Source organism: Homarus americanus, unplaced genomic scaffold (genome assembly GCF_018991925.1).
Source record: "Homarus americanus isolate GMGI-L3 unplaced genomic scaffold, GMGI_Hamer_2.0 scaffold57463, whole genome shotgun sequence".
NCBI lineage: Eukaryota > Metazoa > Arthropoda > Malacostraca > Decapoda > Nephropidae > Homarus > Homarus americanus.
In genome coordinates, this window is record NW_024719502.1 from 145,970 (window position 1) to 173,732 (window position 27,763).

The window sequence follows — 27,763 nt, forward strand, 5'->3', positions numbered from 1 at the left end:
TCACTAGTGCGTTTACAGGGGCTCGTCAGGTTTACAGTCCCCTTCACTAGTGAGTTTACAGGGGCTCGTCAGGTTTTGTGCAGCGTGTTTGTGTTTGTTTACATTCGACAGAGGGAAACTCGCAATAATAAACATATAATGGAATCAAAGTAAAACAATATTAAAACAAATATCTCAATATAATGATATGTGAAATGTTTATATGACGAGCCCCTATAAACGCACTAGTGAAGGGGACTGTAAACCTGACGAGCCCCTGTAAACTCACTAGTGAAGGGGACTGTAAACCTGACGAGCCCCTGTAAACTCACTAGTGAAGGGGACTGTAAACCTGACGAGCCCCTGTAAACTCACTAGTGAAGGGGACTGTACATTTTATATCGGAAGCATGACTCAAAACTCCTTCAATAACAAGTTTTAAAAGACTTTGTCGATTCACTTAAAAATAAAAGCTGATATTTTGAGTAGAAAAACACCACTCAGAGTTTTCTTTGATGAAGGTGTCAAAGGGATTTGAAATGACCAGAAAATAAGAAAAAGGAATAAAAAAAATCGTAAATGATTGAATAAAGACGAGGTATTTACGAGAAGCCAGAGTGGTGGGGCTGAGTGATGTAAACAAACCCTGACAAAACAAATGACGATCACCAATACTTATACTTTGATTACAAAGTTTATGACCGTAAAAACGAAAACATTTAAGAAACTACGGGCGAATAAGAACATCTAAAATAACTACGGACTTGAACTACGGACACGAACTAAGGACGACAAATAACAACTCAGAGAAGAGGTAAGAAGGCTGAGAGGTTGCTGAGAGACCTACACTAGCGTCCTGTGAACTCTTGAGGGTGACAAAACACCGATGAAAGTTAGATAAATTTATTAAAGTTTCACCATGAAGAAGAGGACTTTTTTTTTTGGTGACAGGCAAGAAGAAATGGGCGTCTCTCTCTCTCTCTCTCTCTCTCTCTCTCTCTGTGGGTGGGAGTCTGTCTGTCTGTCCTCATTACCAAGAGGATCAACTACCATTACCCTCTATAAAGACACAATTTCTTTTATCTAACTCATTAACGACATTTTACTTCCCCTTCCTAATCAATTCTTCAACAACAACAACAACAGCACCGAGAGAGAGATGGTCATTATAACACCCTGGAATATTCTCCTCACAACTGTTGTATAATAATGGGTTGTAATGATGAAGTATAATTTAAAAAAAAATAATTGCTTTTTGCTTGTATGGTCTATTTATCATCTTTATTACCTCAATCTCCTTATTCCCTTGTTTATACTCTCTCTCTCTCTTTACCTCCTTTCAATGTATTTATCTTTTCAATTTTCATGAGTCGTATTATGCAGGAAAAGGTTAATTTATTTTATTATTCATTAACTGGCCTCCAAGGCATCGTTCTGCATCAACCACCATTTTTATCCAGGATATTTTGCCCCCGTGAGGTCTAGCGGAAATAAATCTTTAATTATTCTAAAACGTGATTTTCTAAACTAGATTTAACACGATATCTTCTCAAAACATATCTGGTATCAGTTCTATGTTATCTTATGTTATCTTGAATTAATGTATCACTGTTATTTTTTGTAGAATTATGAATCAATCGGTTAGTTATCATCGAGCTAATCCCGACATTGTGAGGATGATTTATACACACGATCCCTGAGTTAACACAACAAGACTAGAGTTTGTTTATAAGTGACGTCACTTGAATGCTCGCTTAGTTAAACACTTCTGGCTTATTCAGCACTTTTCTCACAACTTATCCAAACAATAAAATAATAAGAAAATACCTAATAAATAAAAGAAAATACAACTTCTACTCTGATATAAACAAGTAAACAAGTATCAACAAACAGAGAAAAGGAAGTTGATTTTTTTTGGACAATATTGTAAAAAATAATCTGACGGAAAAATTACCTTCAATACGTAATCACATTAATTTTACCCTCACCCCCAATAAAAAAAGATTGCTATTGTATGTCTGTCTGTCTGTCTGTGTCTGTCTGTCCGTCTGTCTGTCTCTACCAATATAACATACAATTATCTCCATAATCCAGTTCTCTCATTCTTCTCCATTCTCTAACCCTACCCCTCCCTCCCCTTATCTCTCTCTCCTTCTCCTTCCCTCACACTTCTCCTCCCCCCATCCCCCCCCCCTCCCTCATCTCCCCCCTCATATCAGGTCGACGATCCACCAGGGAGCTATGATGGATATTAGATATTGCTTACCAGAAATTCTCCCACACCTCCCCCAGCACCACCCCCCATCCTCACCCCCACCACACCTCATAATCCTTCATCCTTTTCCCCACCCACTTATATGAGTCCCATCCTCATCCTCCCTGATATATACGTAATCAATCTCCCTAATCTTCCAGGAACCAGAAATGAACATACGATTCAGTGAACCAGTGATGAGTTAATCCTGGGCTACGTTGCTTTAGGTTAGGTTAGGTTAGGGAGTTATGTGTCTCTCTCTCTCTCTCTCTCTCTCTTTGTATAAAAATCTTTCTCTCGTGGCTTTTTCAGTATATCGTTTTCCTTTTACGTAGGAGGCAGGAGGAAGAATGGAGGTGGGGGAAAGGGAAGAGGCAGAAGGGAGGAGGAAAAATGGAGGAGGGATAAGGGAAAAGGGACAAGAGAGGTGGGAGGAGGAGGAAGAGGAAGACAAGAAGGGAGGAAGAGGAAGACAAGAAGGGAGGAAGAGGAAGACACGAAGGATGAAGGAGGAAGAGGAAGACAAGAAGGCAGGAAGAAACAAAGTCGTAAACATCAGATACGAGGAACCAGGTGTGTAAATTAAAAGGCATAAGTGACCAGGTAAACATACTTGAATAAGGTCCCCTCCCCCTCCCCTCCTCCCCTCCCCTTCCCTCCCCCCTAGTACACATTACCTTGTTGATAGGTGTGATCGATAACCAGTTGGGGCGGCCTCTATCTTATCGCCAGACCCCCACCCCTACCTCCTATCCCCCCACCCACCCCTATCTACCCACCCCCTATCCCCCCACCCGCCCACACTCTTGTTTTTGGTTATAGTAAGATTAGCTTGTTAGTAGTGGGGCGATAATCACAACATATCAAATCACCTGAAGATTAGGCACCCAAACTTATTACCCGTGAAGAAAAAACACTCTAATGTTAACCTAACCTAACCACACACCCTTGTTCCCACACACAATTGTTCCCCAAGAAGATGGTTGATGCCGTTGAAGGTAGGAACAAATTAGCCAAGTTACGTTACATCTCAAACCAATTATGTTTAGCTTAACTTGTTGTAATGGCCAGCAACTATCCACAGTCTCACCCCCAGCGATCACTACCTACACCCCTAAACACCCCACTCCCCAGCCTTCCCCAACACCCCACTACCAACACCCCACTCCCCAGCCTTCCCCAACACCCCACTCCCCCTATAACACTGTAGTTCCCCCTCTCTATACCATGGCTGCTCATACTACACACTCACAACAATACAGCCTTTGTTTTCACTACAACCCTTACACAGAAGAGAACAATCACGACTTGTTGAAAAAATACGACTTCAGAGACCCTTAATACACGAAAAAACGACCTCTCACCCCTCTACCTCCCCCCATCAAACAAAAACACTCCTGGTTTTTGTTTTTTGTTAATTTTACGTGAAAAAAAAAGAGGATCACTTACCTTTTGTCAATACTGTCGACCCAGTCTCTTCCTATCATGGTGGTGAAGATGAAATGTTTATTTAGGTTACGTTGAAATGTTTCTGTCACTGTGCTGTATATTTTGGTTGATCGTGGTTGGTTGTGGTTGATCGTGGTTGGTTGTGGTTTTTCGTGGTTTGTCACTATAATAATGATTCTAAGTTCATAATAAAATAACCACTGATGTTATTCTTACGAGTGTGTTATTGATATATGGATCGTAATTAACAATATCTTCACTGTTAATTGTGGGATTTTATACTGTAGATGTGATTAGCACTGTATAAACATTGTCTTTCTACACTGTTACTATCAATGTTTCTACAGGTATATTTTCACTGTCAATATACTGTCACTGTTACACTCACTACGCTCTAATTATCACTGTTTTTACCTGGTAGGACATAGATAAAATTACATTATTATCACACTTCTGTTAACGGTGCCATTCATTACACCGCCGTCACTGTTTTCAAGTCACTGCATTTCCTCTTTATTGCATCACTGTTATTGCTCTTACTACACTGCTGTTATTGCTGACTTTACACTGTAGTCTCTTCACCCCTATGCAGTTACTCTGAGCTGTAATCAATTTTACTACACTGCAGATAACTTCACTGTTTTGTCACGTATTCTCACTGTAATGTAGGTGTTTTCACTGTACTGTAACTGCCCTCACGACACTGCAGTTCTCCCTCGCTAGACTACAGGTGTTCTCACTATTCGTTCACATAATCATTCACGACTCACCTGTTCCTCTAGTATACCTGTATGTTAATTACCACAGGTGTACCACTCATTACGGTTTTCGTCTCTCAGAAGGGCTGAAGACCTAAGGCACTAGCTCTGATTGTACACGGTAGAGGTGCCAGGTCAAGCGACTTACCTGTGGACAACGGCTGATTACCTCCTTATTATAGCTAAATCAAGACGTATTTCATCGTATTTTTGCTTCATCACTCGTCGCCACTGATGATAGAGGGAGGACAATGGGGTAATTACCAGGTGATGAGAGAGAGGTGTAATGACTCATTTCCTGGTGCTTTAAACCAAATCCAACCTTTAACAAAACGTCTTTTTCCTGACTTGTTTTTTTTTATCCTTAAATATCTAAGTATATGGTTAGATGCTGGCGATGGTTACGTGTTTTATTGTCATGGTCGAAGGCAGCGAGGAGAAGTAGGCGGCGTCTTCAGGTGTGTTTGTGTGTAGTGTGTCAGTGTAAGGGAGAGCGAGGGCGTGTGTATGGCAGGAGGCAGGTCAGTCCACCGACCCCACGCGGCTCTCACGCCGTCACTGGTCCTTCACCACCTCCACTACCCTCAGCAGCCTGGCCACGCCCCCCTCCTCCTCCTCCTTCTCCCGCCCTCTATCACGCCTGCCCCGCTCCTCCCCACCTGTGGCACTCTTCCTCCCCACCTGTGGCACTCTTCCTCCCCACCTGTGGCACTCATTCCCCCACCTGTGGCACTCTTCTTCCCCACCTGTGGCACTCTTCCTCCTATTTGTGGCACTCATCCCCCACCTGTGGCACTCTTCTTCCCCCACCTGCCCAGCACTCTTCCCTCCCCTCATGCTCTTCTTCCCCATCTGTGGCACTCTTCCCCCAACCTGTGGCACTCATCGCCCCACCACGGCACTCTTCCTCCCCACCTGTGGCACTCATCTTCCCACCTGTGGCACTCATCCTCCACCTGTGGCACTCTTCTTCCCCACCTATGGCACTCTTCCTCCTATCTGTGGCACTCATCCTACACAGCTGTGGCACCCATCCTACACAGCTGTGGCACCCATCCTACACAGCTGTGGCACCCATCCTACACAGCTGTGGCACTCATCCTACACAGCTGTGGCACCCATCCTACACAGCTGTGGCACCCATCCTACACAGCTGTGGCACTCATCCTACACAGCTGTGGCACCCATCCTACACAGCTGTGGCACCCATCCTACACAGCTGTGGCACTCATCCTACAGCTACTTACATCCTACACAGTTGTGGCACTCATCACAGTTGCTCATCCTACAGCTGTGCTCCTTCTACAGCTGTGCTTCATCCTACACAGCTGGCACTCATCTGCCTGGCCTGTGGCATCATCCTACACACCAGCACTCATCCCTCCACCTGTGGCACTTCTTCCCCACCTATGGCACTCTTCCTCCTATCTGGCACTCATCTACAGCTGTGGCACTCATCCTACACACTGTGGCACCCATCCTACACAGCTGTGGCACTCATCCTACACAGCTGTGGCACTCATCCTACACAGCTGTGGCACTCATCCTACACAGCTGTGGCACCCATCCTACACAGCTGTGGCACTCATCCTACACAGTTGTGGCAGTGATCCTCCTTATATTTGGCACCCCTTCCTAGACCTGTGACACTCATCCTCCACACTTCAAGCACTAATCCTCCCCCGTAGCTGAGTAATGAAATGTCAAGTTGTGGTGACGGTCCACGCCTGATCACTCCATCTCATCGCTATATCAACAAAAGCATTACGCGCTTTAGTTAATTCACCGACCTGTAACCGATCCTGATATAATTTAAATCAACTCTAATTGTTCGTTAAATACCTCAAACGTCAAAACACACACTTCTTGCCTATTGCAGACTCCTTATTTTCTTATGTTGTCAGTGATTGGTTGAAGCGTAACACACCACTCGGCGTGTGAAGGCAACGGAACGGGGTAGTCAGCCAAGCTTACCAAGAGGAATAAGCGACTGACATATCCCCCGTGCTCCCTGACTCACCAATGGTGTTGTGTTGTGGTGTAGAGGCGATATAAACACGGGGAAATCAGATGCAGAAATACGGGTTACAGACAGGTGGTATTAGGGGGAAATTTTTAACCATTTCAAACGTTTCATTTTTCCTGATACTTCCTGGGGTAAATGTTTTATGACTCATGGTTGCATTAGTTATTTACGAAGGCATTAGTAAACACAAACAACGACGAGTTAAGTATTCTTAATTTTCTAAAAGTTGACGATACTGCAGTGTGGCCGTAATAAAAGTTGATGTATTAAGACATCATTAACCACAAACTTAACCAGTTACCCGGAATACCTCCACCAGTATAAGAGTGTTTCCCAATGAACAATAATTTAATGAAAACGATCGTGTGTGTGTGTGTGTTGGGTGCCGTCTCGTATATCACCTGTGTTGCCTGATCTGGTCTACGCTATCCCCCACATTGTTCTAAGTAATTATAACAGGTGGGGTAAAGGGGGCGGCGTAAATATCTTACAACAGGTGACTAGTGACAGACAGGTGTATAACACAGTTCATCTCATCATTTCAAATATTAATATAATGTTCTTGGGTCACCTGATGATTAGTCACCTCAGACTATTTCGTCTGAATATTAATCATCCTAGCACTACCTGGAGGGATTGATTTAAGTTGGGTTAGGTTAATGTTAGGCATCCAGAATGATAATGCTTTTATATCCTTTATAATGTTAGACACCATCACGTACAGTAGATCCACAATGAAAACGTGATAAGATAAATCTTGATAAAATCACACAGAAAAAAGGGAAACAATGGAGCACCTTAGCTTTAGTCTTTATTCAAGACATCTTCAGAGGCAACTGAATTACAAGGACCGAGAGAGGCTTAAGTACACACGGTGACCTTACTAAACATGAGGTCAGAGCATAAACATGACATCCACTAATCCGCACACCAACACTACCACACACACAAAGGAGCTTACAAGAAAGGGCGACGTAAATATGGGACCCACTAATCATCTATCCTACATCTAACTCGAAGGCTTTCAAAGCATTTTTAACCTTGGGCCACTGACAAATAAATTTGTGTAACATATCAGTTTTGTACTGACCATCACTAAGGTTTATAGAATATAATTCCCTAATCAAACTTGCTTCAACCAGAAGCCTTTCTGTGACACATGATGATTTGTACACTTCTAAGCTGTTTTCCCAATCTATGGGATGCTGTTCTAATATTGTACTTGTGCTGTTTAATTCTGGGTTGTAAGGCTTTCCCAGTCTGTCCTACATAGTTTCCATTACATTTGCTACATGGAATGCAGTAAACACTTCCATTTACATTCAAGGTTGGGCTAGTCTTGATTAATATATTAGTAATAGTTGAGCCATACTTAAGAGCAACAAATTTAAGGGACTCCAGCTTACGCCTGCAGATTGGACGTGGACCTGGTCCAGGAGTTGAGGGCTGGTCCTCTCATTTGCTGGTTCCCAGGTGTTCAACATTTGTGCCCAAACGTGTTCAATGACATTCATTTCCGCTCCTTTGCTGGGCCATTCCAAGAGCTGAAGGATGTCTTGTTCTTGAATCCAGGGACGAACGGCACGGGCAGTGTGGTTCGGACACCTGTCGTGAATATATAAGACAGGCCCAGCTGGGAAAGGAAAACTCCTTGCCCGTAGTTGGATGTATTTGGCCTCAGTAAAGCGACCCTCAATGGTGAACACGTCACCCAGGCCCTGTAATGTCACCCAGCCCCAGATATTACAGGTAACGTGACCTGAACGGGCCTCCTCACTCATGTTGGGGCGATCGTATCTGTGTACGAAAATTATTATCATTTTAATGTTTTTTGCTGAGGTTATTCAAGGTTTATTATATTTGCGGTTTATTAAACCTATCATATAATATTCACATTTGATTTTCAGCCTTATGTATGATTAACGGCAGCAGAACAATGAAAATGATTAATGGCAACAATCGCCTTATGTTTGATTAACGGCAACAGTACGACGAAAACGATTAATTGCACACACACACACACACTCACTGCTATTCGACACCACAACCGCATCCAGCCCATACGAGCACGTACTAATCGCTATAAGAACATCCCAGTCCCAATCATTGTAAAAATTATCAATAACTCGTAATCAACCAGTGTATTCACTCCCAGTCAATCTTACCTTTTTGCACTGTCACTGTGTTGAAATGCCCTGTAGTATGACCTTCTCCCCACCTAGTTATTATATATCATATTTGTATCACCTATGTTACTTGTATATTATTTGTCAATCAAGAGACCCATTCACCCAATTATGTAACTGTATATTTTCAGCCTTCTGGCTGCCATGCTCTTTCAATAAACCGTTAATTATTATTATTATTATTACACACACACACACACACACACACAGCCCACTTGTGTCGGTGTGTGTGAGTCGAAGATGTGATACATAGGAAGTAATGTTATTTAACACTTAGTCGGCAATTATCACTATTTAGCCTAACACACACACACACACACACACACACACACACACACACACACTGTATATATAGCTAGAGTATTATACTATAAACTTCAAGTAATGAATACATTGAAGACTCTTGATATATGAGCTCTGTTCAACTACTTCTTATGGCGTTCATTCGAAACCAATTTCCCTATTGTATTTTGATATTCGAATAGATACTCCTATCACTACAGTTTTCTTCTCTCGTCAGCAGGATATTCAGATCAATATCCTTCCCATCTCCTTTTGATGAGTATTCGTTCGACTCACACTGCTCCGTTGCCAGTTCCACTGTGTGTGTTGGTGGGAGGGTCGGCGTAGTGACCAGTCGTCCTTCACACTTCACCGCCAGTGTTTCACGCACGTCTGAACAGAACTGTACAGTAGGATCGGCTCGTTAGCCGCTTGGGCAATCGGTCACGTCTCTGTTACGCACTGTTGGCAAGTACCGGCTCTTGAATGTACCTGAACCCGCTCCAGTGTTGGTCAAATCTGGTCTTGAAAGAGCTCACACTCAGTGCCGTCACAACACTCTCTGGCAGATTGTTCCAAGAGTTTAAAAATCTCTCTGAGAAGAAAAAACAAGAAATGAAGATTCAGGAAAAGACACAAGTTACCAGGAGACCAGATCACCACAAGACCCTAGAGGCAGACCAACACCTCATCACAATCTCCGATTTCGTCAACTTCATCGAGCAACTTGTACACGAGGAAGACAAGACCAAGAGACTAGTGAGTGGACAATCCAAGAAAAGAAAAAAAAGAAGAGGAAGAGAAGATCTTCGTCTTCAATATAACAAGACCCATAGCAGCCCGCCCATCAAAAACCAGCAATCACACCAAGAAACACACAAGAGATCAAGCCGACCTGAAGTAAGGAACACGTTGCCCGGCGCCATCCACTCTCCGGTCCCCGCCCCTCTGCTGCCGAGCCCGGCCATTCACCAATCAGAGCACAGCTCGCCTCCCTCGCGCAAGCGGTGTTTGAGTCACTGCATCTTTCCTTTCCTTCTACAAATCACTTCCATCTTCCCTTTATCCCTCCCCTGAACCTTCTTCTCCCCTGTCACTAGCCATTATTCATTCATTCACTCCGAAAAAGTTTTCCCTCACAATTTTCTGGACTGGTGGCTTCAACCTTGAGCCCTGACCCCTTGTGGGGCGAGCGTCCGCCAGCTCCAGGAATGGACACTCTACTGAGTAGTGCCCTTTCAGATATTTGTAAACGTCACATAGGTACCCCCTTGCCCGCCTATAGTATAAACTAGGCAGTTGCTGGCGCTCTAATCTGTCTGGGTAACAGAGGTGCCGTAGTGTAGGCACCAGTCTAGTGGCCCTCCTTTGGACATTTTCAATCAACTGACAGTCTCGAGCACATCTCGGGGACCGGACGGAGTGATAGTACTGCAGATGGGGAAGCACCACGTTCTTGAAGATCGTTACGAGGGACGGGCCGTCTAAATATCTGAACGACCTTCCTTTAAGACCTATTTAGCTTCGTTGCTTGATTCACCTTCTTCTCACAATGGCCCGAGAACTTCAGTTCAATTCTCAACATACACACTCAGCTCGGGTGTCCTATCTTCAGGTAATACGATTAAACTAACAAAGATAAATGTACTACACCAACAATACCCTCCCTTCCTACACCAACAATACCCTCCCTTCCTACACCAACAATACCCTCCCTTCCTACACCAACAATACCCTCCCTTCCAATACCAGCTATGCCCTCCCTTCCTATACCAAAAATACCCTTACTCCCTGGTTCGTCACCACCCTCCCTTTATCAAATTTTTCATAGTTTACGAACCTAAATTTTTTCACACACATACACACAAGTTCACCTCACCAATATCACACTATATTTTTGCCTAACGTAACCTAACAAGAGTTTTTCCGTGGCAACAATGAAAATTTGCTTGGGACTCGTGAGCCTCTACACCTGGACGGAACATTGGCTCGAACACTAAGACAACAATGCAAATGGCTACCGTGATTTTCCGAAATTTTTACCCTCTTTACCTTGATAATATCCCCCCGTGGTTTTTTTTCCCGTTATGTGTTTCTCCTTCTCTCCGTCTCCCTCTATTTCCTTTTATCCGTAGCCCATAATGCTCGCCAACAAAGCCCATAGCTGCCCACCTTTAGGTCTATTACATCACCCTATTATCAATTCACCTGCCATTACTAATAAATAGCTTACCGTATCCTCCGCTTGGTGATGTGTTGCGCCATCCGAGAAATTCTTCACTCCCGCAATGGTTCCTCTTGACAGCCGCGGACACACACACACAAAACATCTTACAAAGTAGGGGAGGAGATGAGAATGGAGAGCATCGAGTCCGTTACCTGAGCACTGCGTTGCTGGAAACAAACTAAACAATTGAAGGAATTTTTATAACCGAACACTCAAATCGATCCAGAACGAGACAGCCTCGAACCAACGACCCAAGAGACGAGGGAAAGATGTGCCATGTACTGAAGTTACATTAAAAAAATATTATTGTTAACTTCGTGCTTCTCACAACTTCTATCAGGGTAAGATTCTCGCTTGGATCTGATGTAATAAGAATGCTGGTTGTCCCATGTGAATCAGGGAGTGTGGCAGGTGGCTCTAGTCTCCCCTGTACTACCACTCGCCCAATTAAGATAGAGAGAGACGTAGCCAGGTATGGAACAGACAGGATCTAACCGTCAACATTCAAACGAGGAAATTGTTAAAAGAATGTCTCACAGAAAGTCACATTCCAATGTTGCACGTATATAGACCCAACAGAATAATACCAATGGTAGTAATGGTGAAACTGTGGACATGTGTGTTATCATCCTTGACCCAAAGACGTGGTTGTACTAGAGTGTAGTTCTCTTTACTTGGTGTACAAATACGTTTTCACTAGGTGGTAGGGTGCAAACATCCTTCTCACTGACATAATGGTACAGGTTTGTTCAGGTTCTTCATATACTGTATACCAAATTCTTCTCTTAGACAACACATAAATTCTGGCCAAAACGGATGACTTCTCGACCTTCTCAAGCTGCTGACATACTTGTATTAGTTCTCGTACAATGTTGGGATGCGCTGTACCATTTCTAATTAGTTTCCTCTTCAATATATATGTACAGTAGTTTGTAAAATAGCAGCCACTTATAGCCCCCCCCCCCCTCCTTACATTTGCACAATAGTTAGTTCTGGAGTGGATTATTGGGTCTATTGAATACAGTTCTCTGGAGCTGTTAATCTTGACAGTTCTTACCTGTGACCTTGTTGCCATTTTATCTCATTAACCTGTTTGCTCCATGGGACTGCTATAATCTTGAGTCCCTATAATAAATACTGTACTCGGCTTAAATGTATAATTTCTATGTTATATGAACTTGTTGTGCGTATTTCTTAATTAATATTTACAACATTTACATTATTTTCAATATTCATGACTATAATGAGGTAAAACGCTGATATAAACATGACTACCTCACCTCATTTCACTTCACCTCACCTCACCAATCAGCATAGACACATCATATCTACACTCGACGAAGATTAGTTATACCAAGAGACACCCCCAGCCTGGTGCACCCCTTCATACAACACCTGGGGAGGGTTGTGTGGCGTGCTGGGTACTAACCTGAAGCTGACCACAGGTAAACAAGGTATCTACCATGACCCACCTTGTGTTTACATTACTGGTAGGAGAGCGTGGAGGTAGCAGTTACCTACAGCGTACGAGCATAAGCACCAGCCTTTGAATGCCACTTCCACACTCAGTTTCCTGGTCTCATTCCCAGTACACTCATAAGCGTCTATATGTATGGTTTACAATATGGTGTGTTATATTATTTCAGGGTTGTAATGATAAGATTCCATGTGTATAAATTTGTACTCGAGTATGAAGTTATTCCCAAGATATTTAGTAACTTTGTGAGGTATTTTGTGTGTCACGTGAAACAGGACTCGAACATTATTTTAGGGTGAAACTATGCGCTTGTAAGGATGCATTTAATCCACTAAGCTTATAAGGTGCTGGGTAATGTTCACTTAAAGTCATCTACAAGTTAATTACCTCTTATAGAATCTTAATGATGTCCTGTTGAGAGGTAATGATCCCTAAATGCCTTGCTGGAGTGATGGATTCCTTAGTATAAATTCACTATACGTTGAGGCTGTGTAATAATGAGTAGTAATTCATTAAGATGTTCTTGGTTTATTCTACCGGTTTAATGACGCAGTTAATGTAGTTTGAGTGAAGTTAAACCACGAGGTTTAAAGTGTTTTGTACTAAGTCACCGAAATCACACATACGCTTGTAACCAAACTGGCAAGTCGGGAGTGTTTACGTTTTTGTAATCCATCCAGTAAGTCGGATTAATATACGTTCTTGAAATACTACTGCTACCACCACCACCACTACTACTACTACTACTACTACTACAAATAATAATAATAATAATAACAACAAATCTATCCACCACCACCTCACATAAACACAGAATATCCAACCAATATCCACACACGCTACACAAGTGGATCAATTCAACCAACCCAAACCCTCAATTCTGGTATGAAAAGCGAGATTAAATCGGATGAGGTGGAGAGCCCTGCGCCCGGCCACAGTGAACAGGTGGGAATTAATGGCTCACCTGTCCATCAGTCGTGGCTGCGAGGGGTTGAGGAGAGGTAAGGGTGGTGGACAGGTAAGGGTGGAGGAGAGGTAAGGGTGGAGGACAGGTAAGGGTGGAGGACAGGTAAGGGTGGAGGACAGGTAAGGGTGGAGGACAGGTAAGGGTGGAGGAGAGGTAAGGGTTGAGGAGAGGTAAGGGTGGAGGACAGGTAAGGGTGGTGGACAGGTAAGGGTGGAGGACAGGTAAGGGTGGAGGAGAGGTAAGGGTGGACGACAGATAAGGGTGGAGGAGCGGTAAGGGTGGCAACATTATGAGTTCCTTGCTGGCATCGTCGACAAGTGGTAGAATTATTAATTTTTTGTAGTCTGAATTTAATATTAACAACACCAACGACAGGTGATTGTAGGTAACCATTGACTCTGGTTATTGTAAGGTAATAAAAAAACACATATTTTAAGAGGTGTATAATACAAGGATACACTACCATAGGCATACAAAATAATTTTCTTCTATTTTTCTTTTCCCAATATAAGTGAGATTATTTAGCCAAACAATGATATAGAACAATATATTCACGTGACATGCACCAGGCCCGTGGAAATGAAATATGCTGAAATATGACGTGGAACTAGACACACACACTCATTCAAACCCAACTGGCCAATGAAAACTTCCGATACCATTATAATAGTTTAAGAGAAGCTAAATCTCATACACATACATGAAATATGATGGAACTTGGGAGGTTTAAGACTCCCTCAAGGAGGCTTTGCACTGTATAATATTGACAGATAAAGATCAACTTCCTCTCTGGTGTTGATATAATTAGTAAGTAAATCATGTGCTTGACTCTACACAACATTGAACAGCCAGTAGTTGTTATTTAACGTTTTTTTTTTTTTTCCAGCCAAGAGCAACAAGATACTGTATATGTTTCAGTACTCGTGAGGAAATTGGAATGGTAAGCCAAAAAATGTAGAGAATATTTCACCAACACCGTGGAACATTATTATCTAAACTACATCTTGAGTTTAACGTTTCGCCTTTTGGTATATAAGTTGATATAGTTTTACTGAGTATTGACAGTATTGGGACCTACACACAATTATGCTTAACAGGTTTTGTTTTTTGTCTCCAATGCAACACAGAAGCATATTGAAGCAGAAGATCTGTAGCAATTCACAAGCAAAGAACAGATTCCTCTCTCACCAACCTCTATCAAATAAAAAAAATCCTGTAGTGTACATTATTATTTAGGGATATTTTGTAGCCTGGTAATTATTTTCTTTAGACTTAAAATACATAATGAAACTCACTTATTAGGTAATTTAGAAAGGTAAGTATAAACTATATTACTTATCGTTAAATCTGCCAGGTCAGGGTTTCACTTAACCATATTTTTAAGTTTTTTCTCAAAATACAAAAAATAACATTTGTTTACTTTTTTTTATCAACAAAGAGGTCATTTTTCTCTGGGCACAATTCCTTCTGATAGTTTAATACATATATTGTCAAGCGTAAACAGCTACCAGTCTCTGTATTCAACTCCTTGATGTCGTCACCAGAAGCAACACTAAAACACACGAAGGGAGAAATAATCCGCTCGAGCCTTGACTGTTTATGATATACAGTATCAAGTGTTGTGATTCCCTGCTTTAAATAACAGCAGAAGACTAAAAAAGAACATCTAGGAATAGGTGACGTGATCTTTATAATTGAGCTCCATAGAGGACACCATTGGGGCTCATATTTCTCTCTTCATACTGGACAGGAGCTTCTAACTTCACGGACGACTCCACATTAGATAAAAAGTCACTGATCTCGTCACTGTTAAGTCAGGGATGTTACGGAGATTCTGCAGACGAACAATAATTGACCCTCTGCATCAAAGGCTAATCCAAAATGCATAAATTATTAGTGATGGATAATTAGGAGCACATAATTATGAGGAGAGACACATTAGGCAGTACATCTGAGGCTTTCACCTCTTCCTCAGCTTCTCTTGGAACAGGTTGTGCCCTAAAGAAGGAATTCCAAACAGTGTAGAACAAACTATTAACTTTTCTGTAAACACATTCATCTGTTTCGTCTATTTTACCATGTTTGTAAGACGGGTATTTAAATTCATTCCTCATTAAAACATTTCACTACTCAGAGACGAAGTGATGTTATAAATGTTTTGTCCAATATGTTTATATTCCCTATCAGTCTTTCATCCCTAAATATAATATTGATACAGTGAGAAGAAATTAAACTCGTGATTTTTTTCCCCCAGGTCCGTATTTCACAACAGACGGATCACCTTAATTTATACAAGTCATAACACATCTTTACAATATATGTTTATTTCTAACTCAAAATCTATTAAGCTGGTGTGATCAGTGTTTCCAGAGAACGGATGGTGACCTTGAGAAAACTTCTTATGCTGGACCATATTGAGGCGAAGGGTTGTATTATACCTAAATTATATCACTATTTAGATAACTTTTTAATAGGTTCGTTTCCCTTAGTTGCCAATAGTAAATGAATTTTCTTTTTTAGTCATTTCTACTTATGTTTTATCCAACCCTTTAAAGAACACAACTTAAATATGTGATTAGGATCTATATGAATGAACTTACATCTCTCCCGCTAACAAAAGAATGACATGAGCTTACCAAACCCTAACTAATAGACGCCATCTCACTTAAGCTTCTCAACAGGTGATCATTTTAATGAGGTTGAGAACACAGGTGATCTGGGCAGGTAAACGGTACATGCACCATGGATTATTTTAAAGAAGTGTAATACAGACGTTCTTTGGTAAATATATGTCGATAACACTAACAAATTAATATGTAAATTAGTAATTTATGATGAATTATTTAGTATGATACTTCTAAATGTTTATGTCAATAGAAAAAGAAGAAAAAATATGAAGACATCCCAGCACAAAATTGGGAGAACTCTATTAAATGCTTATTACAACCTATTATTATCTGTACAGACACTGTTAAACATACACAGTACAGCGTGTATGTGTTTACTTAATTAAAGCTAGAACCAAAAAGATCCAAAAAACCTTTCAGACTTCTATACAATTTTATGCTTTGATGACTATGGTTTTATTCACTCCCTCTAAGTTTTCCCTTCAATCACTTTACAATCAATATTTTTTGGTCTCTTCCACAATTTAAATTACCAGACCGGATTATTTTACACCCAAGAAGTGATTTTTTTTATTACATTTACAATAAAAAGAAAGAAAATTAACTGTATTGTGATTTATCCATAGAATATAAAATTTCCTCTGGTTTTTTTTTCAAGGTAATTGTAAAAGAGGTTTAGTTCAGTATATACAACAAAAAGACTCCTATCTCCCACGTTTTACAAGTACAGTATCTAGTCAATGATACACTCACTATGCACTTACAACCACCTGTGATAGACTTAAACACCCACTGATGACACCTGCACTCTTCTTTACACACTTAATATTATCAAGTCAGTTGGTGATAAGTGCACTTTGAGTCCATCACACTGACTTAAAGTGGACTTCCCACATACACCCTTATATTAATATCCTCCTCAACACTGCACAAGACTTAAGGAACTTGCCCACTTTTCACTAACGAAAAGTTGAGTTTCCTGCTTGTGAATAATGAACTGAAAAGACTAAAATATAAGGCGAATGTACAGTACAGTTAACTACTAAAGTCCGTTCACCTCTCCTCCCGAGCCACGAACCCAGGAGTTGAGACTCATGAACCCGAAGCAGTAGACTGATACATTATCCTGTACATAAATGCTTCGGATTCATGAGTCTGAATCTCTCGGGGGTTCGTGGTTCAGGAGAGACGAACAGACTTTAATAATTGACTCTACAAACTCATAGAATTTATAAACAAACCACAACATAACGGCATAAATACTCCAGATAAATAAATATCAAAGTCACCCATGACCTAATGTATAAAGAATAACCTCTCGTGACCTTTAACAACTCAATATTATAATACATAACCCAAATAAATCAACGACATTATCAAGCACACCTTCACAGTGATCTTAACCATATATAGCATGAGCGTCTTAAGCAGTGAATGGTACGAACAATAACAACCAATTACGGTATAAATTACAAGTTCATGATAGTTACCATTGTTGACATAGGTGTATGTTGTTGAGTGTCATCACAAGTATAGAGTGACCTCGATAAATGTCCCTGCCTGCCCGCCTGCTCCCTGAGACACTGTGAGTTGGAGGGAGCAGGAAGGGAGAGAGGGAGGCAGGGAGTAGGGAGGGAGGGAGGGAGCAGGAAGGGAGAGAGGGAGGCAGGGAGCAGGCAGGGAGTAGGGAGGGAGGGAGGGAGCAGGAAGGGAGAGAGGGAGGCAGGGAGCAGGCAGGGAGGCAGGCAGGGAGAGAGGCAGAGAACAGAAAGGGAGGGAGCGAGGCAGGGACATCTTTCTGGGACACCCTGTACAATATATGAGTAGTGGACCTTCACTAGTCGTTGACAAGTCTTCTTATCATGCTATATATTAATAAGATCAGATATATATTTTGATATAGCACTCACTTCATATTGAAGGCCAGATACAGAAAAGTCTCATTCATTATAAGACTTAATAAGACTTAATTAATCCCCAGAGTCAGTCCCTTAAAATTAACTTCAATACATAGAAAAAAATAAGTAAATGTGGAGGAGACTTTGTAGTGGTGGATTATTTTATTGATTATATTTTTATTATACTTTTTTTTTACAAATTACAAAGTATATTAATGAAACATATATAACAGCCAAAATAATATATCTGAATGAGGATTAATTGTGTGTGATATATATATATAGTTTTATCTCTCCCAGTGAAAGTATTTTTAGTCCATTATCTCATTAAGGGGAAAAGTATATTGCAAAGTTATGGACAGATAGGAACCACTTTTTAAATACTTCGTGAAGACTTTATACCAACTTTTATTTTTGTCTTGATATTTTTACTTTTTCTAGACATTCTTTGACAATTAATGATGATATTGACTATTAATGAACTTTGGTTAATTACAAACAGGTAGATCAATAAATAATAGTGTTTGGAATTATATAATGTGTGTGTGTGTGTGTGTGTGTGTGTGTGTGTGTGTGTGTGTGTGTGTGTGTGTGTGTGTGTGTGTGTGTGTTCATGAGCAACTGAGACACACTGGAGAATATAACCTTACATCTGGAGGCGTTTATACATAGATAATTAATAAATAACTTGAAATTATATGTATATGTATAAAGTGGTCCCTAATCTCCCACAATACATTGACTCATGCGTGCGAACCAGAAGGTATACATGAACGAAGCATCCAATCTCAGGGTGGGATGCAGTTTATACATCGTGACGAATATATAGACAATGACTAAGGCTCAAAGGCTCAAACTAATGGATGAAACATTGTTGATACGGGAGGAGGTTGTTGGCGTGAAGCAGAGACGATTGAGTCTAATGGTGCCAGGTAGCTGCTAGAGGGGGGGAGGGGGAGTCTACGAGATGATCGGAAGGAGGGGGAGGCTTCACATCTAGCTGTTTGAGGCTGAAATTAACAAGATTATGTTAGGTTAGAAGGTTGATGACAGAGAGAAGAAGACAAGGAGAGAAGAGGAGACTGAGAAGTAATAAAGATGAATAGAAACAAATACAGGTAAGAGAGAATTAGTGAGAGACGAAGATAACAAGTGAGACATTGAAGTATTAAGTCTAGCGAGAAATATCAGATAAGATCAAATGTACTGAAGTTTACAAGGAACAATATTTACTAATGTTAGTATATACAAAGTTCAAGGTTAGTATATTACAAATGTTAATTTCTAATAACTTTCCATATTAGTAATTTGTTATATTTTTCCTCTGAACTAGAACTCTTTTTTGGTCTGATTATTTTTTTTCTAAGGGATTAAGACGACGAAAGGTCAACACAACACTTACCAACAAACTGGCGGGGGATGGGAGGATTTGTCGGAGTTCGTCCCATCATGCCAAGCGCACCAGGACGTGACAACAGGCTAGCTGGACCAGTACGGATGGGCTTAGCTGTGAGAAAAATCAGTCTTGTAGTCATGAACATATTAAACTATCAACACCAGAAACAAAATCGTATTCTTTGATTTTTTTTTAATATCTTTAGGATTTGATAACTTAATAAAAATGAAGTGAGTAAAATATCAATAAAAAAATAACTCTTGATGACCTAGTGAGCTTACGTGTTTAAAGACCTTAGTTGTTAATGCAAAGTAATAACATAATATCTAGTAACCCCTTATGTACAGGTCTTCCTCTGAGCTGAATTAAATCATCTGGCGATCTTAACATGAAATAATAAAAGAGCTTCGCCATAGTGAAGAAGTTAAAAATGATGATAATGTTCTCGTTATAAGACTCACCAATATGGGCTCCTTGACCCCTTCTGGCTAAGTTCTTCTGCCTCACTGCTTCCTTGATCCTGTCTACCTCGTACTGATAACGCTTCCTGTCCCTCATAGCGCCCTCCTTCGCCTCCTTCAGGGCAGTCTCCAGCGCCTGCCACAGGAGATACAGGTGCTGTGATTTCATTGACATAATTTAGATACAGGAAAAGGTTTATATATTACTAATAATGGGACACTGGGGGACATCTTGTAGTGATTAAGCTTCAAACTCTTCAGTACATTTAATCCATTTTCTAATTAGGATATCATAAAAACATTCATAATTGTCTGTATGATTGTTAGAATTAATTACTACCCATGTGATCATTAATGGATGCCATAAATGAGTAAATAGTCACATATTTTTCTTATTTTTTTATTTTATTACTTGAAATATTAAAATCAGATGCCGATATATCTTAGCTGAGGAACTTTTAGATACTCTACAGTCTTACGAGTTTGTTATGGAAGGCTGACTCTAAAGCATCTCTCCTTACATAGACTATTAACGAAAGAGAAATACCTCATCTTTATCAACTAGAGTAATCACGTCTGATATATAATCCAAAGTAACTTAAATACCGTTTTTTTTCTCTCTATAAATATCTTTAAAATTATTTCATCTACAGTGAAACCTCCATTTAACGGACTAAATGGAAATGGATATTGAACCGGCTGGTTAATTCAAAGTTAACCAGGTTGGTACACATATATATTATATTGGGCTTTAGTAACGAAACCCAATTGAAGTTTCTTCTTTTATTAAAAAGTATTGTTTGTATAATTCCTGAGTGTAGCTCAAACCGTAACTTCCACTATTAATGAGCGTGAAGAGAGAGGACGGCGGCTATGTATAGAGACGTGAATCAACGTCCGTACGATGTAAGTTTATGAGTCTGACTCTGAGTAGTGACCCATCGAGGGAGAACGGAATAGGGACTTCGTCCTCCCTCGAGGGAAGACGGAGCTATCCACTGCGGCTCTCAAATAACGTCTTCCTCTAGTCAAGGATATCAAACTACTGCTCGCTTCAGGTGGCCAGAGAGCCGGCTACTTTATGCCTTTACTCAGCATAGTATGATGCAGCTTCCTGTGGGCACACCTTATCACGTACATTGAACATGTCACCTCATAGCTGGTGGAAAGTTACAGGGGATGAATCAGTATATAAATCAAATGTAATTAACCCATTTATATAATACTTCTGTTGATGAAACAAGGGCCATTACAATATTTCTGTCACTGAATGTCCGTTATATGCAAAGCCTCTGTTTAATGGACTATATGGAGAGGGAAGTCCTTTATATTGAGGGTCCATTATATGTGAACCCTCCATTTAACTGATATTAACGAAATTCCAAAGTACGAAATTAACCGAACCATTAAAATCTTTATCCGAATAAGGAAGTATTTTAAACCCTTTATATATTGGGTCTATGATTGAAAGTTAATCCTCTATAACACTATATTATTCATCTTTATTATTCATTCTGTCTATACATGTGTTCTTTGACCTAACACTTTAATAGATCATCTCCCACAGTGTATAATGTATGGTCTATTGTGCTTCTTGTGTATACTGTGTATGTTATTGTACTCACAGTGTATAACATGTGATGAATTATACACGAACAGGAGCCTCTTTGCAACTTGTATTCAATGTAAACAACAAAAATAGTCACCAAAATAGCCGCCAAAAATAGCCACCCAAAATAGCCGTTAAAAATAGCCGCTAAAAATATCCACCAAAAGTAGCACTCGAATCATTTTTAAGCTGTACTGTTTATTGTCAACTAAAGAAAATAACATAATTAACAAAATCTCCTTCTCTTGAAAACCAGGACACAATCACCATCGACACATACAATCTTCAAATCACTTTTATATGATGTACTTAACCTACAATACCCTGAGGGACCACACCATTACTACAATACCTTAGGGACCACACCATTACTACAATACCTTAGGGACCACACCATTACTACAATACCTTAGGGACCACACCATTACTACAATACCCTTAGGGACCACACCATTACTACAATACCCTTAGGGACCACACCATTACTACAATACCCTTAGGGACCACACCATTACTACAATACCTTAGGGACCACACCATTACTACAATACCTTAGGGACCACACCATTACTACAATACCTTAGGGACTCAGGATACAATTCACTATTATCGACACACAATCATTAAACCAGTTTTATATAATGTACTTGACTTACAATACCCCACCAGCTGCTGTGGCTGAAGCCTATTGAACTCTACTTACTGTGCCAAGTGTGAAGACAGTCAAAATAGTGACAATTCAACCAAATGGAAAGAAGACAGTGACCAAACTTTCCATGGTGACCTACTGTCGAGGCGACCCGAGGGTGACAGAGAGAAGGAAGGATGATGATGATGATGATGATGATGATGATAAGAATGGAGGAATCTGCAGCGGGCTTGTTGGCTCATACTGGGCAGTCCCTTTTATACCCAACCCCTATTGCCCGTATATCCATCCAACCTATGTTTGAAGCTATCCAGTGTATTCGAGTTAATGATGATATTTGGTAACTTGTTCCACTCATCCACTACTCTATTTCCAAACCAATGTTTACCTATCTCGCGCCTAAATCTAAATTTGTCTAATTTAAATCCATTGCTAAGAGTTCGCTCCTGGTTGGATAGTTTGAGTACCTTTGTTTCACCTTTGTTTAGCCCTAACTTCCATTTATACACCTCTATCATATCGCCCCTCACTCTCACGTCTCTCGAGGGAGTGCACATTAAGATGCTTTAACCTGTCTCTCTACTCAAGGTTCCTAATGCCCGGGATTAGTCTTGTCATTCTCCTCTGAATTCTTTCTAGGGATTCTATATCCATTCTGTAGTACGGTGACCAGAACTGAACTGTTTAATCCAAGTGAGGTCTCACAAGCGCAAGATATAGTTTTAGGATAACCTCGCTGGTCTTGTAACTAACACTCCTTTGTATGAACCCCTTTATGATGATGATGATGAGGATGATGGCGGGGTCAAAGTAGTGATGAATCAGAGAAAAGATGAATCAGACTTAAATGGAATGTCAGGGAGGATCAAGGAAGGTCAGGGAGGATCAGGTAGTGAGGGTGTCGAGAAGGACTATCCGGTTAGGGGTGAGGTAAGGAGAGAAGTAGGGTGAGGTACTAAGGGTGGTAGGGTGAGGTCAGGACAGTGGCAGGGGTGAGATGAGGTCAAGACAGTGGCAGGGGTGAGGTGAGGTCAAGAGAGTGGCAGGGGTGAGGTGAGGTCACGACAACAGGGGTGAGATGAGGTCAGGACAGTGGCAGGGGTGAGATGAGGTCAAGACAGTGGCAGGGGTGAGGTGAGGTCAAGAGAGTGGCAGGGGTGAGGTAAAAACAACAGCCACGTGTGAAATAAGGGGAGTGTCAGGCAGGCAAGGAGGTAAAGAGGGAGGAGAAGAAGATGGATGAGAAGGGTAGGAGAAGGAGGAGGATGAGAAGGGTAGGAGAAGGAGATGGATGAGAAGGGTAGAAGGGTAGGAGAACACATCCTCACCTTGACCCTTCCCATAGTTGCCTTAAGCCGTTGCTCTAACTTTGGCACTTCACAGCGGAGTTGGGCGTTATGTTCCTCCAGACTGAAGTGCCACTTAAGTTCGCTTCCTTCGTCCTCTATCTAAAGTAAGTGGAAAGAGATATGGCAACACCCCTATTGTACTCCAGTAACAATAACATCAGTGAGCATTCATATAAAATAACTTCAAGTCTAAACAATTATTATTTTTTTTATATATATTGTATGAGATTATTGATTTATCTTTATATATATATAATTACCTTGATGTAAATATATACTGTAAATATTTAACTAGGATTCAATTTATGAGATATTGTTGCGTGCTATCCATGCAAGTATGCTGCATTAGATGGTAAAGCAATTAGTAGATTAAACAAACAACTACGATTTAAGATGTATGTATGTTATGTCAGGTAAGAAATCATATTCTGTACCAATTAAATCTTCATTATACAAATTCTCATATATTAACTATACATATTATTTATATTGACTATATCTACATTTTTTTTAGATAATTTATATATGGATTAATATTAATTTATAAAACAAACTATCAAGGGTGTTGCCATATTCTTCACTACTGTTGATATGTGTTGCCATAACTAGGCGCCACAACACATTACCCACCCTGAGGCACACGCTGTCGAGTGCTGGGGGCTAGTTAGTTCAGTATCAAGTACCAGCGGGGATTAAGGAAAAAATATATCTTCCCTCATTCCAGATTATATTACAGTTTATCAATATTTTCTTACATTAACTTCTTTTATTATCTAGTGTGTGTATTATCCTGTGTTTATTATGCTCTCTATCTCTCTCTCTCTATCTCTATCTCTAATTAGTTTACCTGGTTGGTCATTAAGATTTTCACACCTCAATTATAAGTATATTTTTCCATATCTATCTACAAGTAACCATATATTATACAAACACAACAACAATATAATGTGTGTATAATTTCCTGTTAAATCTCATTTTTTTCCATCACATGCTAATTTTTTTTACTTCCCTCTATATATCTCTACATGTCAATAAATATACAATTCTTAATATATTTCTTAGTACTATATGTATCTCTATTAAGTATATATCAACTATATTAAGTATCCATGTATTCTCTCTAATGTATCTCACCCAGTGTCTATTTTCCTTCATTTATTATACTTATTTTATATTTTTTTGTACCATATTACAATCCAATGTTCTTTATTCTATTTCCTTCAGCAATAATCCGTTTTCTTTAATATCCCATTTTCTTTAAGTTATACCCCATTTTCTTTAAGTAATACCCCATTTTCTTTAAGTAATACCCCATTTTCTTTAAGTCATACCCCATTTTCTTTAAGAAAGGCCCCATTTTCTTTAAGTATTTTCAAATTCTCCTATTATTGCTTCTTATCTCCATTCTCCCATACCTTAATTATTCACCTATTTATGCCTTTTTTATTCACCAGTATTTTATTTAACACAACATACTTGAGTACCACCTCATAAATATAAATAAAAGATGATGAAACCAGATAGAAAAATAAATAAAATAAACCTGGGTGAAAATTTTTGCCATAAACACAAAAAGATCCCAAGGTATAATTGGGTTAATCTTCATTCCCAGAATTAAAGAAGGATATTCAAGCAAAATTCTCACACAAACCAGGTGCATTTACGTCCCTAAAATGAGAACATATTAGTACTATTTCACACATACATAGGAACACCTGAAGATTAGGTACTACAGCTTATTACTCATTTGATGATTAGACACCATTATGCTATCTGTGGATTTTAGGTTTATTAGGTTAGGTTAGGTTAGGTTAGGTTAGGTTAGGTTAGGTTAGGTTAAGTTACATTAAGGGTGTTTAATCATCAGGTGAAAAATATACCCGAGTGACCTCATCCATAGAGAAATCCGTGAGTCATTCCACCACTTAATATGATCTCATTTTAAGGTGACTCTAACTCCATATCATCCATACCTTAACCCTCTCCATGGTGGCCCTAAGCCTCTTCTCCAGCTTGGGCAGTTCACACCTCAGATCAGCATTATCTCGCACCAGCTGTTTGTGAACTTTGGTCAGCTGGTCGAGGTTGTTCTCTAGAAAGCTAATCTTCTGTTTCTGGGCCACTGAGCCACCCAGGATGTCTTCATCTTCACCTGCAGCGGACTGAATGAAAAAAAATAAAAGGATTTCTTATGTTATATTGTTGATGTTGTATAAATATATGGGTATAAGCTACCTCTTGATTATTACTATAGTTCCCCCTTCTTTCCTGTCCCATTTTCTTCATAAACCTTCACCAAAACAATAAACTTTCCTCTAACGACAGGATAAGACACCATACTAACCCTCCTCACTCTAGCCTGAAGATCTTGGACAAACAGTTTCCTCAGGTTGTGGAGTGTCTGAAGTTCCTTGGCTACAGTATCTTCAAGTCCCTTCAGATCATGGTGGGCCTGCTCTCGTCGATCATTCAAAAGACTGTGGTACAATATGGGACTTGTTAGTAGATCAGAAAGTGGAATAATGTGGCACTTGTTGACAGATCAGAAAATGGTACAATATGGCATGTATCACCAGGTACAATATGGAATTTGCTAGCCAATCAAAAACTGGTGCTGTACAATATGGCGCTTGTTAGCATATCAGACGATAACACACACGTGCCCTAACCCTGTGTTGTCTTGTACCGCTTTATCAGTAAATTAAAGAAAATACTAAGTTGTTAATCGAAGCATCTCATTTGGGTTGAGAATCCTTTCATCAATATTTAGATGTGTTTTTATTGCACTGGTTCCATCTCTGCTGAATATAATCGTCTGGTGTTAGCTAAATAAAATATTAAAATTAGTGCCTCCGTTGTGGGGATTAAGTCATCATACTCAAGGGGTTAAGTCATCGTCCTCAAGGAATCAATATGCATCTCCTGGCAGTGTTAAGGACCTCACAGGGTAATTTCGTCTCCTCAGCCATAAAGCGAGACCTCCTACATCAATCTTTCATTTAGTATATCTTAGTTCTGTCAATTAATTCATTATAATAACGTAAGTAGATATATATATATCAACCATACAAAATCTCGTTAACTAATCATTTACGAACACATTACCGATTCTATATAAATCACATATGCAAATGTTAACAGTTAATAGCCGACTTCATTCCTATTACAACTATAATTTCTTTTCTCTTTGATGGTTTACGCGGCTCTTGAGATGACTCCTCCACACCATCTCTTGACAGGCTACCATGGTCCCAGGACTCCCGACACTGTAAACGATAAACACTGATCTATCAACTTAGTGTTTAGTGTTACATAAACTGTCCTTTTGGTTCTTTATTGTATTGGTTCACCTTCATAGCCTCACTCCCGCCTGTTGTGTTACTCAATTCTGTCGTATATGATGAAATAGACTTAATGAAGATCGCAGTTCCCACACACGAAATAGTTCAAAGCATCATTAAATATTTGTCTTTGAGATTTGAGTGTGTGAGTGTGTGTCACTATTACCTGGCAGCCTCCCACGCAACACGCCAAAGTAAACAGGTGAGAATGATTTTAATTTACTCCCATTACCTGTGATTACCTGTGTCTATGCTAGTCAGGTAAACCTTTAAGTAATTTGGTTTATTTTTAAACAATGGACTGGGACTCCAATTCTAAATACAGTAAATTTCGTATCAGACTCAAAATCAATATTTGAAATTTATGAATATTTTTTTTTTTTAAATTTTGTGAAATATCGTAAGAATATAAACATCATCATCATCATTATCTCCAAGCTTAATGCCATATATGCTCATGCTATATCAATGTCATGCTGTGGCAACAAATAACACAACTTACCATTCAGTCATCAGAGGTACAGTTCACAGTCACTTAACAATCACTGTGGATCCTAATCAGTGAAACAAATCTTATCTCCAAAATATTATCTTCATTAATAACGCAAGCTGTTGTTTCCCTCTTGTTAACACCATATTGATTTTTAAGTTTTCCTGACTTTATGTAAAAATAGTCATTATATCCAGGTCAGGAACAAGAGATTCCTATAGTCTTACAAATAGACAGACGGTAACACACGATAGTCACTTCTGTTATGGATAATTCCTATGTGACTCATTCCTTCACAATTTATTTATTTTCGCATTAAATTAATTATATACAATAAC

General features: G+C 39.9%; 1 protein-coding gene across 7 annotated transcripts in view; it reads right to left on the bottom strand.

Annotated features, from left to right (window-relative positions):
- Positions 1 to 18,439: 18,439 nt before the first annotated feature.
- The window catches only part of LOC121860083 (kinesin heavy chain-like), a 49,950-nt gene continuing 40,626 nt past the window's right edge, over positions 18,440 to 27,763 (bottom strand). For 5 of the 7 annotated variants that reach the window (XM_042357107.1, XM_042357103.1, XM_042357105.1 and 2 more), the window contains 6 exons: positions 25,939 to 26,071; positions 25,568 to 25,756; positions 23,574 to 23,693; positions 19,988 to 20,123; positions 19,533 to 19,637; positions 18,440 to 19,140 (listed from right to left, as the gene is read on the bottom strand). In XM_042357107.1, coding sequence (XP_042213041.1) covers positions 19,127 to 19,140; positions 19,533 to 19,637; positions 19,988 to 20,123; positions 23,574 to 23,693; positions 25,568 to 25,756; positions 25,939 to 26,071 — 697 coding nt within the window. In that variant the 3' untranslated portion in view covers positions 18,440 to 19,126. The remainder of the gene's footprint in view (positions 19,141 to 19,532; positions 19,638 to 19,987; positions 20,124 to 23,573; positions 23,694 to 25,567; positions 25,757 to 25,938; positions 26,072 to 27,763) is intronic. The other 2 variants (XM_042357108.1, XM_042357106.1) reach the window with 1 other exon arrangement.